General features: G+C 36.5%; 1 protein-coding gene across 14 annotated transcripts in view; it reads left to right on the plus strand.

The window, feature by feature from the left end:
* dmd (dystrophin) overlaps positions 1-18,043 on the plus strand; it is a 2,654,580-nt gene that overhangs the window by 2,162,894 nt on the left and 473,643 nt on the right. For all 14 annotated transcript variants that reach the window (XM_039745194.1, XM_039745193.1, XM_039745197.1 and 11 more), the window contains one exon: positions 15,229-15,385. In XM_039745194.1, coding sequence (XP_039601128.1) covers positions 15,229-15,385 — 157 coding nt within the window. The remainder of the gene's footprint in view (positions 1-15,228; positions 15,386-18,043) is intronic.

An 18,043-nucleotide genomic window follows, 5' to 3' on the forward strand; every position in this document is an offset into this window, starting at 1 on the left:
AATAAAAGAAAAAAAACTTACTGCGATAATTCAATTTAGTTTATTCTAATCAAGCACACTTTCACTTAACCGAATATAAATATGCACTCCACGTTTGAATAAAGAAGTGAAACATAAACATTAAACATAACAGTGAAACGTAGAAGAATCCATGCAATCCATGCAAAAATAAACATTACACACACACATATATATATATATATATATATATATATACTCAGCAAAAAAAGAAACGTCCCTTTTTCAGGACTGTGTATTTCAACAATAATGTTTTAAAAATCCAAATAACTTTACAGATCTTCATTGTAAAGGGTGTAAACAATGTTTTCCATGCATGTTCAATTAACCATAATCAATTAATTAACATGCACCTGTGGAATGGTCGTTAAGACCTTAACAGCTTACAGAAAGTAGGCATTTAAGGTCACAGTTCTAAAAATGCAGGACACTAAAGAGACTTGTCTACCGACTGTGAAAAACACCCAAAGAAAGATGCCCAGGGTCCCTGCTCATCTGCGTGAACGTGCATTAGGCATGCTGCAGGGAGGCATGAGGACTGCTGATGTGGCTAGGGCAATAAATTGCCATGTCCGCACTGTGAGACGCCAAAGACAGCGCTACAGGGAGACAGGAAGGACAGCTGATCATCCTCGCAGTGGAAGAGCCCGGATCTCAATCCCATTGAGCACGTCTGGGACCTGTTGGATCGCAGGGTGAGGGCTTGGGCCATTCCCCCCAGAAATGTCCAGGAACTTGCAGGTGCCTTGGTGGAAGAGTGGGGTAACATCTCACAGCAAGAACTGACAAATCTGGTCCAGTCCATGAGGAGGAGATGCACTGCAGTACTTCAAGCAGCTGGTGGCCACACCAGATACTGACTGGTACTTTTGATTTTGAGCCTCCCTTCATTCAGGGACACATTGTGAAACATTTTTAGTTTATGTCTTATGGTGTTGACTCTTTTAGTGTTCATACAAATATTTACACATTAAATTTACTGAAAGTAAAAACAGTTGAAAGTCAGAGGGCATTTCTTTTTTTGCTGAGTATATATATATATATATATATATATATATATATATATATATATATATATATATATATATATATATATATATATATATATATATATATATATATATGATGGTTGATGTATGTCACCATCATCACTGAGAAGAGAAACAACATGGAAAAGTCTATAGCAACTAATTAGAGCAATTGCTAACTAAACTGAAGTGTCATAAAAGATTAATATGAAGTAGACTTGGCAGCAGCCCTAACAGATGTATGCTGTACTAAACTAACTAGGCTTCAGCGCTGATTTAAATCCTTTGTCTGTTGGAGCTTCTCTAATATTGTAGGCTGATCGTTCAAGCATTTGAGTGTCCTATAATTAAAGGCACTGACTGCTTTCTTCATTTATTTATCCTCATGGAATTATGAAAGCCTGCATCTTGAGATCACAATGTATCTCCTGGAATACAGGCAGCATTCATTTCTGCAAGGCATGTGAAAAGGAAGATTTCATTATCCACTCTAAACTTAGGGAAGTGATTTAACACCTGCTTTTATATAGTCATACGTCTTAGCTGTAGTTATGACTTTCTGCCTTTGTTTGAGTTAACTGTGGAGTAGTAATTGAACAATAAAAAAACATAATCATAAAGAATTACAGTAATATGTTCTGCTTGAGACAAATGAATGAGTATACTTTTGCAAGTATATTATGTGTTGCATATTATTGTGGTACTACACACAAAATGGCAAAAAATGTATGAAGGTCAAAACACCCACAAAGAAGGCCAAAACCTTCACCAACCTTCCTGGATGTAGCCCTACCCCTAGGCCACCAGCATTGTGTCATAACACATAGCATTGTGATTGAATAAAGGATTGGACCAGGAAATTAAATCAAAGTCAAAAGAGTGCCAAAATCAAGATGTGATGGAAGATTGATGCCAGATTGACAAAAGCTAAAATGTTTGTAACCAGTAAGACTAAAATCAAAGTTCACGAAGCAAGAGTTTAGGAATAGTATTTTTATCCAAATTACGGATAGCTAGTAGGGTATCACACTGGTATTTAAACTGTCATGATAATGATGTCAGATTATCGTGACAAACAGAAATGCACCACAAGCAACTAAGTGATGCATCGCAGTCACGTTTACAACAAAATGGGGGTGCCTGTAACGAAAACAAAGATGCTATTGTGAGAGAGAAATAACACATATAAATAGTAAAACAAACAGTCCCGGATAATATAAAATAGTAACTAAAGCCATTTAGGAATACTTAATAACAGCATCTAATATTGCCACGTATAAATGTCTTAAAGAATGTTGCAAAAACAAGAAAATCTTTTCCTAAGTGGCTCAATCACAACAGCCAAACCCAAACTCCAGAGGCAGGCTTTGGCCTACAAGGCCCACAAATGGGGAGCTAGAGTTAAAAGTTTCAAATTATCTCATATACTCCAGAAAAATACAAAAAACACCCTTTTGACGCTGGCTTGATAAGCCAAGTCCAAACTAGAATCTTTATAAATTAAAAAATATATTAGAAATAAATTAAAAAAATAGGAAAGTTCAAAAATACAACCTAAAAGGATATAAAGATTGGCCTACGTTATCTGCAGCTCTATGGTTCCTGAACACTTCACGGATGTGCAAAAACTGTGCATCCTCAGCACTTTGTATAAAAGCATTAGGATGACTGCATGCACAAAGGAAATACACTGGGGCTGAGGGATGGCTAGCCATGGATATTCAGCAGCATCTGCCTGCGCATATTGTTTCTTGTGTGTAGTTATCAGGCAGAACCACACATAGGAATTTCAAATGTTCTTTTGTCTAGAATATTCTGGATTTTTAAAAATAATTTAAAATCGTGGTGAGTCAAAACCTCAGATGCCAAACTTGCAAATAAGGCGGGACGACTGTGTCATAAAGGTAATCAAGGAAAAATAAATCCTAAATATAATCCAAATGAGACTAATCCTGAAGAGAAGCAAAAAAATCCATTAAGCTAGAAAAGGAAAAACATTGCTTACAATAATACCCGAAACAACACTCAGTAATCCATTGTAGGGCTGACTTCCCAGCCTCACATATACAGGCTGAGGGCGGTCCTTCAGCAAATGATGTCATTGTGGCCCCACCCCTTTGGGGTTTCCACCTACTAACCACAAGGAATGTAAGAACACTTCATTACACGGTATATAAATAAGGAAATGATAAGCAGAAATTGCATGAAATCACATGAAAAACAGTAATTCAAAAACAGGAACAAAAGGGAAATTATTCATTGGCCAGGGAATGAACCCTGGCTGCAACATAACAATTAAATATGTATTATATATTTGTTACTGTATGCATTCCGACCATGAAAACTGAAAGTATTACATTCCTTAGTAATAAACCTTTATTTCTAAAATTGAAACGGTACCTGAAAGATTAAATAAACCCATTGCATGCACTCATGACTAACACTGTTTCATATTATTTATTTAGGTGTTTGCAAAGCAATAAAGTTTTCTTTCAGACAGTGCCTTCCTTCCTTTAGGATTGTTTTCAGATTACTTCTTACACCACTTGGTCACCCAATAGTGACCTTATGGCAGACAATGTGTCTTGTGCTAAGCCCATCAGCAGTGCTGCTATCACGTGGGGACAGAAAGGCAGCTTCAGCTGAGGCCAAGGTCAAGGTCCCTGGGCATCTTGGGATACTATTCTTATTGAGCGAAGGAGATGGAATTGTGATCATTCAATTGTAAGATGCAGAAGTATGCTACAAGTAAGGAAAAATAAATTCTACTGCAAGGTGGTGAGCCTTCTGTTCAGGCTATTGCAACCAACCTTTAATGCCGGGATACATTTTTGTTCAAAATAAAAAAAAAGTACTGTATATTTTAATGTCTATATTATTCATTCAGAGCTGATTGTAAAATAACACTGGGGTATAAACAATTATTCATTTCCTTGAGTCTCTTGATTCAGGTAATACAAATTCAGTACTTAAATCAATCAGTTGATGCAATGAGAACGTCTACTGGTTAACAAGAAAGCACATAATATGTGAAGCTGCTGTGTGTGGCATGTGAAGCTCTCATGACATAATGTATAGATTTCTTTGGCTGGGAATCCAACTTGATCTCTTTTATACCTTTTACTTAATGCTCCCTGGTATCTCACTTAAGGCATTTTGTAGCCTTGTGTCTTTGGCTGCCGAGGTAGGCGCCAGATTTCTAAGCCCCTGAATTGGATGCGTGGGTTGGAAAATAGCTGGATAGAAGGTCTTACTCTTCCCCAGAGTTTCTTTGCCAGAGCTTTTATCAAAACAATGTAAAAACAACAGCAACACTGAATGAATGTTGCTCAAACAGATATTAACTTTAAAAATATACATTCTTAACCATTATTTGTTGGAAACCCAGCAGGAAAGTTTTAGTTTTTTTTTTTTTTGCGTGAAACATACAAAACAAATCGGTCCACTTTTAAATACTATCAGGACGTCAGGAAGGCATGCAATAAATCAGCATTACATTATCCATTTTACAAACCATTTAAAAATAGTTTTTTAGGACCTATAGGCATAAAGCGAAATCTAAGATGAATTAAAGGTAATACATTAGAAGCAGATTCATTTAATATAGGATGAAGCTACTTTGTATACTGCAGATATACAACCCCAAATCCAATGAAGTTGGGACGTTGTGTAAAACGTAAATAAAAACAGAATACAATGATTTGGAAATCCTTTTCCACCTATATTCAATTGAATACACTATGAAAACAAGATATCTAATGTTCAAACTGATAAACTTTATTGTTGTTTTGCAAATCTTCACTCATTTTGAATTTGATGTCTGCAACACTGCTGGGACAGGAGCAGCAAAAGACTGGGAAAGTTGAGGAATGTTCAAAAAACACCTGTTTTGAATATTCCACATTTGAACAGGTTAATTGGAAACAGGTGTTTGTCATGATTGGGTATAAAAGGAGCATCCCCAAAAGGCTCAGTCGTTCACAAGCAAGGATGGGGAGAGGTTCACCACTTTGTGAACAACTTCGTGGGCAAATAGTCCAGCAGTTTAAGAACGTTTCTCAATGTACAATTGCAAGGAATCTAGGGATTTCATCATCTACTGTCCATAATATCATCAAAAGATTCAGAGAATCTGGAGAAATCTCTGCACGTAAGCAGCAAGGCCGAATACCAACACTGGATGCCTGTGACCTTCGATCCCTCAGGCGGCACTGCATTAAAAACCGACATCATTCTGTAAAGGATATTACCACGTGGGCTCAGGAATACTTCAGAACTATTGTCAGTTAACACAGTTCGTCGCTACATCTACAAGTGCAAGTTAAAACTCTACCATGCAAACTGAAAGCCATATATCAACAACACCCAGAAACACCGCTGGCTTCTCTGGGCCCGAGCTCATCTGAGATGGACTGATGCAAAGTGGAAAAGTGCGCTGTGGTCTGACGAGTCCACATTTCAAATTGTTTTTGGAAATCATGGACATCGTGTCCTCCAGGCCAAAGAGGAAAAGGACCATCCGGATTGTTATCAGCACAAAGTTCAAAAGCCAGCATCTGTGATGGTATGGGGGTGTGTTAGTGCCCATGGCATGGGTAACTTGCACATCTGTGAAGGCACCATTAATGCTGAAAGGTACATACAGGTTTTGGAGCAACATATGCTGCCATCCAAGTGACACCTTTTTCAGGGACGTCCGTGCTTATTTCAGCAGGACAATACAAAGCCACATTCTGCATGTGTTACAACAGCGTGGGTTTGTAGTAAAAGAGTGCAGGTACTAGACTGGCCTACCTGCAGTCCAGACCTGTCTCCCATTGAAAATGCGTGGCGCATTATGAAGCGCAAAATACGACAACAGAGACCTTGGACTGCCCAACAACTGATGTTGTACATCAAGCAAGAATGGGAAAGAATTCCACCTATACAGCTTCAACAATTAGTGTCCTCGGTTCTCAAACACTTATTGAGTGTTGTTAAAAGGAAAGGTGATACAACACAGTGGTAAACATACCCCTGTCCCAGCTTTTTTGGAACGTGTTGCAGGCATCAAATTCAAAATGAGTGAAGATTTGCAAAACAACAGTAAAGTTTATCAGTTTGAACATTCGATATCTTGTCTTTGTAGTGTATTCAATTGAACATAGGTTGAAAAGGATTTGCCAATCATTGGATTCTGTTTTTATTTACGTTTTACACAACGTCCCAACTTCATTGGAATTGGGGTTGTACATAAAGTACAGCATTGCATCATTCAGTGTATATCAGCATTGTAGAGTTCATGATTTTCACCTAAAGCCAGATTTAACCATAATTATTTAGGGTTTAAAACCATTCTCACATGGCCTACTGCAGTCCATTGCAGTCAATTTCAAATTCTCTTCAAGACCCTGCCTGTCATTTATTACTCTCTGCATCAGAATGCCCCAGAGTACCTGAGCACGCTACTCACCCTGCATAAACCTGCAAGACACTGGAGATCTGAAACTTTTCTCTTCATTATGCTAAAGCCTCTTGGGAAAAGCTCATGCAGCTGTTCCTGAAGCTCTTTCAGATCTGCTTCTTTAGGAATCTGACATTGTTTTGACTGAGACTTTGTTCTTCATATCATTCTGCTTCTCAGTTATGATGTCTACTGAATTTTGCTGTTTATGTGCTTCTCTATGAATATGCTGCGGTTTCTTTCTGTATGCACTGATCTATGAAACTGCTTACTATGAACCTCACTACGTCCAATTAAAAGAATGACTGTGGACTGCAAAAATACTGTAATTGGATAGTGGTTCTAAAATCATAGGGTTGTTGTTTTTCCTGGTACCTTATAAAGGTTACTTTTCCAAGATGAGCATTCAGCTTTACAAATGGCTTCTAACACCACAAAGTCATGTGATTTCACATCCTTCACCAAAGATTTATAATATTTGTGTTTACCTTTGAAATTTAAATGATACCAGATACTTTTTAATCCCAGTTTGCAGGATTTTACACACGTTTCCACATATGATGAAGGAAGGGGCTTTTTTCCTTATAGACACGGATTTCTGTGTGCCTTTTCATGCAATGCCAGTTTATTTAATGTTTTTAGTGGATAATTTTAAATATAATGGAATTAAAGGAAAATGACCATCGTTGAAAGACCAGGGTGAAGAACAACAGAAACTTCAAGATATTGTAATCAGATGGTTCTCAGGTGATAGCAAGGCGCACTTATGCTTTAGAGCTTTCTCCTTGGCTCCATTTAACAAGAGCTGGAAAAAACTGCATGAATGGGTCACTTTTTATGTTTACTTTAATCAAAAAACCTTCACAAATATTTGCAGTGGATAAATAGTTTTAATGTTAGTGTAACCACTGCCAGACGATCCAACGAAACCAATGAATGAATTATTTGTAGATATGTAGTACTAGGGTGTTGTACCGTGTTAGCCATTATGTGAATAAGATCTATATATTGTTAGGTAATGACCTATTAAACAAACTTGATCAATCTTTTATATACATTGTTGCAGTTTTTTTAAAATTTAATGACTCATTTAAAAAATATACATATATATATAAAATATATCCATCCATTATCCAACCCACTATATCCTAACACAGGGTCACGGGGGTCTGCTGGAGCCAATCCTAACCAACACAGGGCACAAGGCAGGAACCAATCCCGGGCAGGGCACCAGCCTACTGCAGGGCGCGCACACACACACACCCACACACACCAAGTACACACTAGGGCCAATTTAGGATCACCAATGCACCTAACCTGCATGTCTTCGGACTGTGGGAGGAAACCGGAGTACCCGGAGAAAACCCACGCAGACATGGGAAGAACATGCAAACTCCATGCAGGGAGGACCCAGGAAGCGAACCCGGGGCTCCTAACTGCGAGGCAGCAGTGCTACGCCCCTATATATAAGTATATATATATTCTTTTTATTTATCTCATTTTGGCACAAGATTGCCAGCCTAACTTAATACCCCTAACTCTAGCACTCCAATGTTTATTCTGATTTGTGAGCGATGCACAAATGCATCTTATTAACTGACAAAGTCACAATAGTTGCGACCAATGTTCCCTCTAAGGAGTAGCATATAGTGAGCAAAAAACATTGTTTATGAGCGACATTTTGTTTAAGGCAAACATTTATGAGCACCAATTTTCACGGTAAGTACGAGCGACGCCGTTGGAATGAGCGATCGTGCGGGAAGTATGAGCGACGCTGTGAATTCGTGTGAGCGATCGCTCATGCGTTCAGCTTAGAGGGATCATTGGTTGCGACCTCATATTAACTAGCAAAATATTAGCAGATGTTAGATGATGCCTTCCTTTTTCCCTGCAGCCCAATGTAGCTGGCTAATTAGATAACATTTTAGCTACAGTAATAACGTATTGAAGAACAATAAGATGAGATGAAAGCCCTGCTTTGTGTCCTTGATTTTTGGAATAACTGTTCTGTTCTATTTCCTTTTTTATCACCCCTTTTACACCATTTGGAAAAATCTTCACTTGTTTCAAAGGCACTATCACGGGCTAAAAGATGGATTCATGCTGACTATGCATTTTTTTCTACTTTTATACGTAGCAGTTTTAATTTACGTATTTGTTTAGCATATTCTGTTTTGTTTTTTTTTTTTTTAATGTGAAAATTATTTTAAGAACACTGTGCTGCGCTCATTAGGTTTTATTTCTTTGAACCGCTACCAGTTTGTCAAACCCACCTTGGCTACGCCTCTGCCATCATATAATCATTTTTAAACACCCTTTTTTTGTAGTCAGCATCAACGTTTTCCTCCCTGGTGGCTCTCGCTTTCTCATGCCAGTGTCAGGGCACCAGCTTTCTTTGCCCCAGTACCCTTCTGTCTAAACTGTGCGATCCTTTTATTTTTTCCTTATTGAGACCACTTTATGTGTTCTGCCTTTATCTAACTAGCAGAACAACACTGATCATAATTTAGTAATTGGTCATGATTTGTCTTTAAAATGTCTTTGTACAGAGTTCTTGGGTGTCAAGTAATGAATTATGAATTAGAATTATTACTATTATTACTTTTTTTACTAAATCTTATTTTCCATGTTTCTTTGTTGATCTCCCGTTAAATAATGGAAACAAAAGAAATGAGGTTAAACTCAATCCGATTGCATTTTTAGAGGTATTTGGTATATTTTTCATACAATTTTGTTGTAATGGAAACACGGTCAGTGTAAAAAAGCTCAATCTGGGTGTAACAGATTAGGAAGGAGAAATATGAAAAAATAACAAGCTTATTTTGTTGCCAAGCTGAACAAGTTTGAAATTTAACGACAAGTGCTTGAAACTAAGACAGTGTGGCCAGACCATATTTGTTTATGCATGTGTCTTGTTAATTTTTTTCCCCCTTCATGTTGTTTTCTGTTACTGAGATAAGGCATTCAAGCAGTGTACTGCAGGTCATGATTTTCTGGCCAGTGCGTGAATGAGCTGGTGTGGGACACATCATCACGTGAGAAGAAAAGCCTGAACTGTGCCTCACTAGGGAATTTAAAAATGCAGCCTTTTTTAGTAGAGATGCTTTAAATGGCTTCAGTCTAGCATTAGATATTCATTGTATGACTTGCTGAATGCCTTTGATGCAGATATCAATGTAATAACCTTTTGATCTTTATCCTTCTAATATAGGCAGATTGATTTTGTGTTCACAAGACCACAAGAATGTATCTTTATAGGATCTAATATGCATTATCACAGCTTATGCAATTTTCATAATTAATACAGAGCAGAATTTTAAGGTGCATGTTATCTTTTTAGAGTGTCCGATATGGCTTCTTTAAGACACTATGTAGGTGATGCAGCTGTTTGATGCACGTTAGGTGAAAAATAACAGGCCCAGATTTATTACTTCAGGCCCCTACTGTGGTGCCCTTTATAAATACATTTTTCTTGACATTATGAACAAGGTATCAGGGAACAGGAGTGGTTGCTTGCCAAGTTTCTGTACTGTAAAGGAGCTCTCTATCAGATATTGTGTCAAAACAGTCAGGCACGCAATGAAACTTTGAGTATGCACTGAATGAAGGCATTCTTCTGAAAATATTTCAAAAGGAAAGTCATTTTAATCATGAATGAAGATAACTTATATCCATAAGCGCATACAGGATGCTGGGTTCATTATGTGGAAGTATTTTAGATCTGATATATTCAGTAATGGAGTCATTTAAGCACTGCAAAAGAACAAGAGACAGTTGTGCACTCCATACAGAGCACAGAATGGTTCCACATAAATGTTGGTCTGTGTATTGATTTTATTTGCTTGTTTATTTATTGTTATGTTTTCTGTGCTGAGGTCTTTCATTGTAGTTCACCTTGAATCAGACCAAGTTTCCATGGAAACATTTTTGAAGCATCAGCATGCTTCTTTATGCTGATCAAGTAATACTTTTCTGCCTTATTACTATATAATGGCATTAGATGAGTAATTTTTTTTTTGGAATACAGATGCAGAATTTCAAATTTGCAACTTGACTTGCAAATACATAATGCTCATGTGAACAATACAGGAATCTTTTATACCATAATGGCATGGATTTATTCATTTCTGAGTCTGAGGTAGGATTCTGTTGCTTTGAAGATATAAAAAAAGCAGAGCTGCGGCAAACTGTTTTGCTGGAATCCTGAATCACTTTGACAAGTTAGGGGCTGAATGGTGCCATCATCATTTTTATCTTTAAATAAAACATTTATGTTTCAAAAAAATGCATCAGTTAATCATTATTTTATTTGTTCATCTTAATGCCATGTTAATGGAGTCTGTCAGTTTTGTGCATTTTGATATGTATTGTAAAATAGCAAGATAAAGAGTTGAGATTCTAGAGGGAAAAGCTAATTTTAATTTCCTTTTTTAGAAACTGAATAGCTTATGCTCACTGCCAACAGCCACTACAGTAGTTTTTAGTCTTCCTCCATAAGTCACGGCTCCTCTCTTCTTTCTGGGTCAGGAGGCTGTTCTTTGTATGTTTGGAGACCTTTTGTAGATGCACTGGTGAACAAAGTCAGGTTCAGTTAAAGTTTCTCTTCTGGGTCAGCAACTTCAGGGCTATGGAGGAAAGAAACAAACATGTTTTATTTGTAGTCCTTGCCATAATTCCTTCCCATTTTCTCCATAATTTGTTTCAAATAAGGACACTGGAATATGTCTGTATAGTCATATTTATATCAGTGCAACACTCTAAAACTGGTAACTGCAGGTTTAGTGGGTGAATGAATGGATAGATGAATGAAACAACACTTTTAATTTTAGGCAGAAAAATATGTCTTTGCATTTACATCAGTGGCAGCCACCCACAATCTGCCCCATTTCACTGTTCACTTCAGCAATAAAAAAAAGACAAAGACAAAACTCATGCAATAGATAGAACTTTATTATAGATAGATAAAATTTTTATTTGTCCCCAGGGGGAACTTGACTTTTTATAGAAGCTCTTTTTATAGATAGATAGATAGATAGATAGATAGATAGATAGATAGATAGATAGATAGATAGATAGATAGATAGATAGATAGATAGATAGTGTGGCGGATGCAAAGTAATTGTAGGAGTGCACCACTTCTACATCCACTTCTTGAATAGTACAGCAGATTGGTACAGCAACGGTCAGTAACCAGTTCCTCGGTTTTGCTAATGCTAAGTTGCAGACAATTCTCTTTACACCAAGAAAAAAAGTTCTCCACTTGACTCCTATACTCTGTCTGATCCCCCTTACCAATACACCCTATAAGTGCAGAATCATCTGAGAATTTCTGATCGTGACATGACTTGATGTTATATGTATAGTCTGAGGTGTACAGAGTAAAGAGAAAAGGAGACAGGACTGTTCCTAATGGTGATGCAGTGTTGCTCTCATCCTATCAGAAACACAGTCCTCGAGTCTCACTAACTGCAGTCTGCCTGACTGATACACCATAGGCTCATCCACCTATCTCTGAGTTTACCCCTTAACAAGGATGGCTAGAAGGTATTAAATGCACTGGAGAAATCAAAAAGATGAGAATAAGCCTTACGGAGCAGTTAGATAATTGCATCCTCCACTCCAATCTTTGTCTTATGGGCAGACTGCAGTGGGTCCAGTTGATCTACCTCAAGAGGACTCATATAGTCCAGGACCAGTGTCACAAATGTCTTCATGATGTGAGATGTAAGTGCCATTGGTCTGTAGTCAATGTTCTTTCTGTTAACAAAACCTTAAAATTTAACAAAGTTCTACAAATAAAACACAACATGTTTAATCCAATTTGTGATTGAAAGAGACAGCATCAAGCTCAAGGCAGAAGTCATTTCTGCACCAGACCCCAGTCTCATGCATATCTCACTCACACATATAGAAACAGCAACTGACCCCACATCTTTGAAGTGTGGGATGAAAACTGGAGAACTTGGTAAAAAAAAACAAAAAAACAAGCAGCCTCAGGAAGAACATGCACATTTCATGTTGATAGAAAAGCAAGGGGTTGGAACCTAAGCCACCATATTCAATAGGTAGCACTACCAAACATTGTGTTACCATGCTGTCCATTAAAAAAATGATTTAAAATACACTACACATTTGTAAAATCAACCAAACTACCAAAATGTTTGTATTTCTAGCAAATAACATATGAAACGGCATTAGCCAAGAACCATATTATACAATATTTCCCTGCTCAGTGCACCGTTGTGAGATCTACAGTAAAGGCTTAACTTAACATCTTGCATTGAATTTTGATGGATGGTACCGCACAGTCACATAAAAAATTTATTTAAAAAATTGCAGATTGACAGCAGAGACTGACTATACTGGAAAAGTGTGATTTAAATTATGTTCCATTTTTTAGCTCACTTCATAGTATAGCCAAGGTGTTTATGTGAATTATACTGCAAGTCCACATGTTAAATAGTGGATCTGACTAAAAAAAAATTATAACAAAGGAGTAAAGAAAAAAGAGCAATCAACGTCATGTTATTAATATTTTGGCAGAACATCACATACTGTAAGTGAGTCTTCAGTGTACCTATGGTATTAGTACCCCCACAGCCCTTAATAACTAGCATTTCTCTCCATATGATAGCTACAGAAAGTATAAATTCAGTATATGGTAATTTACTAAAAATTATTCCAGTTGTGAATCTACAAATTGTGAAAATATTCTGATAGGAAAATGCTTTAAGAAATTCTCAAACACAATTCAAAATTATCAGTGTTGTGTTAAGTCTGGTCCTGACAAAACTCATATAAAAATTAAGTTAGAAATTTCAAAAGGACTGAATATTTAGTCTCCTAACAGTTATTTTTTTGTTTAATTACCTTTACAAGATTCAAAACAGTGTGAATATAAAACTTTTAAAGTTAATAAATGTAAAGTATTATATATAGGAAGTAAAAATGTTAGGTTTGAATATGCAATGGCATGTCTGATAACTGATAGTACACTTTATGAGAAGTATATAGGAGTTGTAGTGGACTATATGCTATAAACTGCCAGACAGTGTTCAGAAGCCATTTTGGCAGAATATCCTTCAATGGGAATACTGCAGAGTAAGCAGAGTGCTATTTTTCTTTACTTTAATCAGGTGTTGTATGTGCTATGTTAATTCTGATTCAATTGTGTTCACACATATTCTACTTTTATCATTGCCTGGATCTTCTAGTTAGTCCTCAACAGTAAAATAAGGCACTCTACACTCCTCATCACATCCTATCCCAGTCAAAACTTTTAGTTCTGCCAATCCATCTTAACCCATGTTCTGTCAGTTTATTACAAATTTTTAGAGGGGCCTTTTTTAGATTGATGAACAACAGCCTGACATGGAAGAATTTCCATTCCAAATGCTAGCAAAAGGGTATTTTATTTTATGACCTTTTAACACATAATTAAAGAAACACACATATTGCCCCATTTTATTCATCCAGACAGATACAACGAAATATAATACATTTGAAACCACCACAAATAAGGTCTTCAGAGCTTAAAGATTTTTTTAAGGAATGGTATTTACCCTATTTTATACCCACTAAAATATAGGATTAATTACAGCACCTTGGAATTTCTGCACAGGGAATGAATCAGGTATTCATCACATCTTGGCAAGCTGTTGGCACAGTCAGTGTGTAACCCATAGTGTATAGAAAGATCCAGGCATACACATGTATAACACAATCATTTATTTAAAGAAATGTAAGCATTACATTTGAAATTGCATATCAGTGGGAAGTGACAGGCAAGTCAGAAAAGGGATTAGCAACAAGAAGCTGAGCCCATCTGTAAACACTACAGAGTCGGGAAATAAATTGAGAGAGAAGCTGACAAACATTGGCCTGCAGAGAAGAGTAGTTCAGTGATGACAAAGAATCCAAACATTCTTCCTTGTACTGTCTCAGTTCCTTGTGATGCACTTTTTATTTTAACATGTCTATTAGTTTGTTTCTAACTAAGGTTTATACACTATGATTCATTGAGTTTGTTGAAAAAAATATCTAGATTTTTGCTTTTCATTTTAAATGTTGAATTTAAATGTTTCGCGTTACAGCATATTACTTTGAATTTTACTTTATTTGTATCATGATGGTGTAAATAAATGTTGCTCTTCAAGGGATGATCCTGAAGAAATTGTCAAATGTGCTAGACTCTGGCCTGTTTTGACTTGAAAATCAGATTAAGAGGGACCCAAAATTAATGAATTATGAAGAAGAAAGAAAAATGACATGTAAAAACGGAAAGTAAATGAATATCATATATCAGATTCTTATAATGGCTCCATGTAAGTGTTAATTGTCAATATTGAAATTTTTTTTTAATTTCTCAAGACATAAAAAACATAAATAAATAAATACACCAGTGTTCAATGATGTGTTTTACCCATCCCAATCCGTGTAACCCATTCCTCGGTAGATAGAATATTAATGTGGAAAGTCAACTGTAGGAGATGACTTTGGTTGAGTAGTTGCAGAAAATGGATGGGTACATAAATAAAGTTATGTTATTCAATTATGAACTACCTCTTACACAAAAAATGAAAATAATGATTTATAAGAGCTGGGGCACCTTGAGTTGATATGCAATTGACATTACTGGAAAAGTGTATTCTGCCACTTCTGCATTTAAAGTATCCCTTTTGGCTTAAAAGCACATTTACAAGTACAGTTTTTTATACGTGTCTGTTTCTCTGTGCTCAGATCTCATCTGGAAGCCAGCAGCGAGCAGTGGAAGAGACTACACCTTTCCCTTCAAGAACTTCTTGCTTGGCTCCAACTAAAGAATGATGAACTGCAGAGACAGAAACCTGTTGGAGGGGACGTTCCTGCAGTTCAGAAGCAACTTGACACACATCGGGTAAGGATTTTATGTAGACAAAACTCACCCATATGTTTAAAATTAATAAAGGAATGAATTCAGAGGAAAATCAATTCTGCTACAAGAACACAGGGATGTGTTTGGAAAGGTGTTAAGGGCAGTTTTTACATAAATGTTAGAAAGCTTTTCTTCATGCAAAGAACCATAGAAACATGGGATAAATTATCAAGTAGTGTGGTGGGGAGTCGGGCTTTAAGAACGTTTAAATCTCGACTTGTTGTTTTGGACAATCTAGGTGAATAGAGTAGGTGAGTTTATGGCCTGTTCTCATCACAATTGTTCTATTGGAATGTTCATTTTAATGGCTAGACTGGCAAAATAAAATTCTGAGAGCTTTAGCCCTGGCAAATTGAACAAACAGCAAAGTGTCCTACTTAGTCTGCAAAACATTTCTTAAAAAATGGATCTGCATAAACACATTATTGGTCCTAATCTTTAAAATGAATCGCTTTGAAGTAGTTGTGTACTCATTAAATCAACAAGTTTAGTCATTTTAAATGTATGCAGTTGCACTCATATGGCTGCCTTAAACCCGTGGTGAGACATGTTTGCGAAACCCAAGCATGGGATCCAAAAGTTCATTGTGTCTCTGCAAATTTCCACTGTGACTCCCTTTCCATTATACAATGTGTAAATGTTCTCTGTCATTCCGAGAGCGAATGATCTGATCCCTTGTGATCCTTCTCTTATCCTCAAGGCACTGCAGCCTAGACAAGTTCCCCTTTAATGTCTCTGAGCTTTTCCCTTAGATCTGCTTTTTGAAAATGTCTAGCAGGTGGAATAGTTGTTTACCACCAGAATCAGTAATAGAATGCAAGGAAGAAAGAAAAAAAAAAGTTAATTGGGCTCATCTCTTGACATTTTAGAACACCAAAAGCATGATAATGCCAGGGCACATCAGTTCAAATTAAAAAAAAAGCATTAGTAGTGCGCAGCAGGACAAGCCTGGATTGCACTTTATACATGAATTAGTAGTGCCTACTCTATTTTATACTTGTCCTGCAGTCATTCAGCTGTGGTACTTGAGTTAACCAAAGCAAAAGGTCAAAATCGAACACTTAGTTCTATAAGGTAGAAACAATACACTACTCAGTTAATGTAATCCCAGACTTCAGAGTATTAAACCCAGATTTACTTGAATTCCTTGTTTAAAGCATCTCTTTGATTCCCAGGTGCTACCTGTAGCCTCCACATTCAAAAATTGTCAAATATATAATTAAAAGTGAACACTTAGTTTTATAAAGTAGAAACAATACTGAGCTCAGTTTATTTTGTTAAAGACTTAATAGTACTAAACACAGATTTACTTGAATTCTTTGCTTAAATCAGCTTCTTGAATCTCTGGCTCTACCTGCAGCTTCCACATTCAAAACTTGATGAATATACATTTATCATCAAGAAAAACTTTTTCTATTAATCTTTAATTTCTTTAGGGAATGACTGAAAATTTTGGTGTGAGCAGTTTGTTTTGGTATTATCAATACAACATAAAAACGGTCACTGGTAGTTTTTTCTGGCATTATTATTAAAACATATATTATTGGTATTATTAATACAACATAAGAAAATTGACTAAATTATCTGACATCGCAAGCGTGGTGTATAACAATCACAAAATGCAATATAATATTGTGGCGTTGGAAGGGTTGGACTTCCCAGGATGCTCTACGGAGTTGCATCTACAGATTTCACTTTCAGTTCCAGTATTTGGCTGTTCGGTTAACATCCCAAGTTTAAAGCACTTTGAGCTACGTCCTTTGTGTAAAAATGTGCTAGCGAGATAAACGCTGCTGCTGCTGTTGTTCTAGTTGTAGTGATATCTGCTAACAAAGATGTTCCAGTGAAGTCTTCTAGAGGGTTAGATTTATTCCTCATCACCAAGTGATGTTGTCTTGTACGTGTGTCCTGGTGACCAGGGCTAAATAAACTGGCATAATTGGAATATTCCCAGTTGTAGTGACTATTTACACTAGCGCTGAACCTAACTGCTGGAAAACAAAATTTAAAATGCTTTTAGTAAGCTAATGTTGCAGAACATTGTGGTGGTATTTCCCACAATTTAAAGTTCCTAACTACAATTTGCAGAGCTAGTCTTATGCCCAATAACATACCAAAGAGAAGAAGAAGAAATTGTCCACAGTGAAAAAGTCAAAAGCTACCGTTCATTAAAAAAACTGATTTCTTTCATCCAAAAAACCTATCATGCTGCACTGTAATAATCATTGCCAATTTTTTTCATACTTTTTCACTCTTGTTATATCTCAATATTTTGAATCCATTGCAATTCCTTAAGTTGTTATGTTTTCTTACTAATTAGCTGAGCACACTGCAATTAAAAGTGTAACCTACAGGATGTGAGCATCTCCTTTCTGGATTTCCAGCCTCATTCTGCATAGCTACTCCTTTCCTCTGTCAACATGCTTGATTATGAAGTTGTGCTCAGGTTTTCTTATGCTATTTCTTTCTTTTTTTATAGAAGTGTCTTCTTCTTTTTCTTATGTGTCTTCTTATAAGTTGTATTGTAATAACTCTCAATGGTACAGTAGATATTGGATGCTGCTGGAGTAGCATCAAATAACAAACCCAATTCTTTGTAAATAAATTAGACTTCTAGAAAGATTGGCTTTAAAAATGTCT

The sequence above is a fragment of the Polypterus senegalus genome, chromosome 2, assembly GCF_016835505.1.
Source record: "Polypterus senegalus isolate Bchr_013 chromosome 2, ASM1683550v1, whole genome shotgun sequence".
Taxonomy (NCBI): Eukaryota; Metazoa; Chordata; class Cladistia; order Polypteriformes; family Polypteridae; genus Polypterus; species Polypterus senegalus.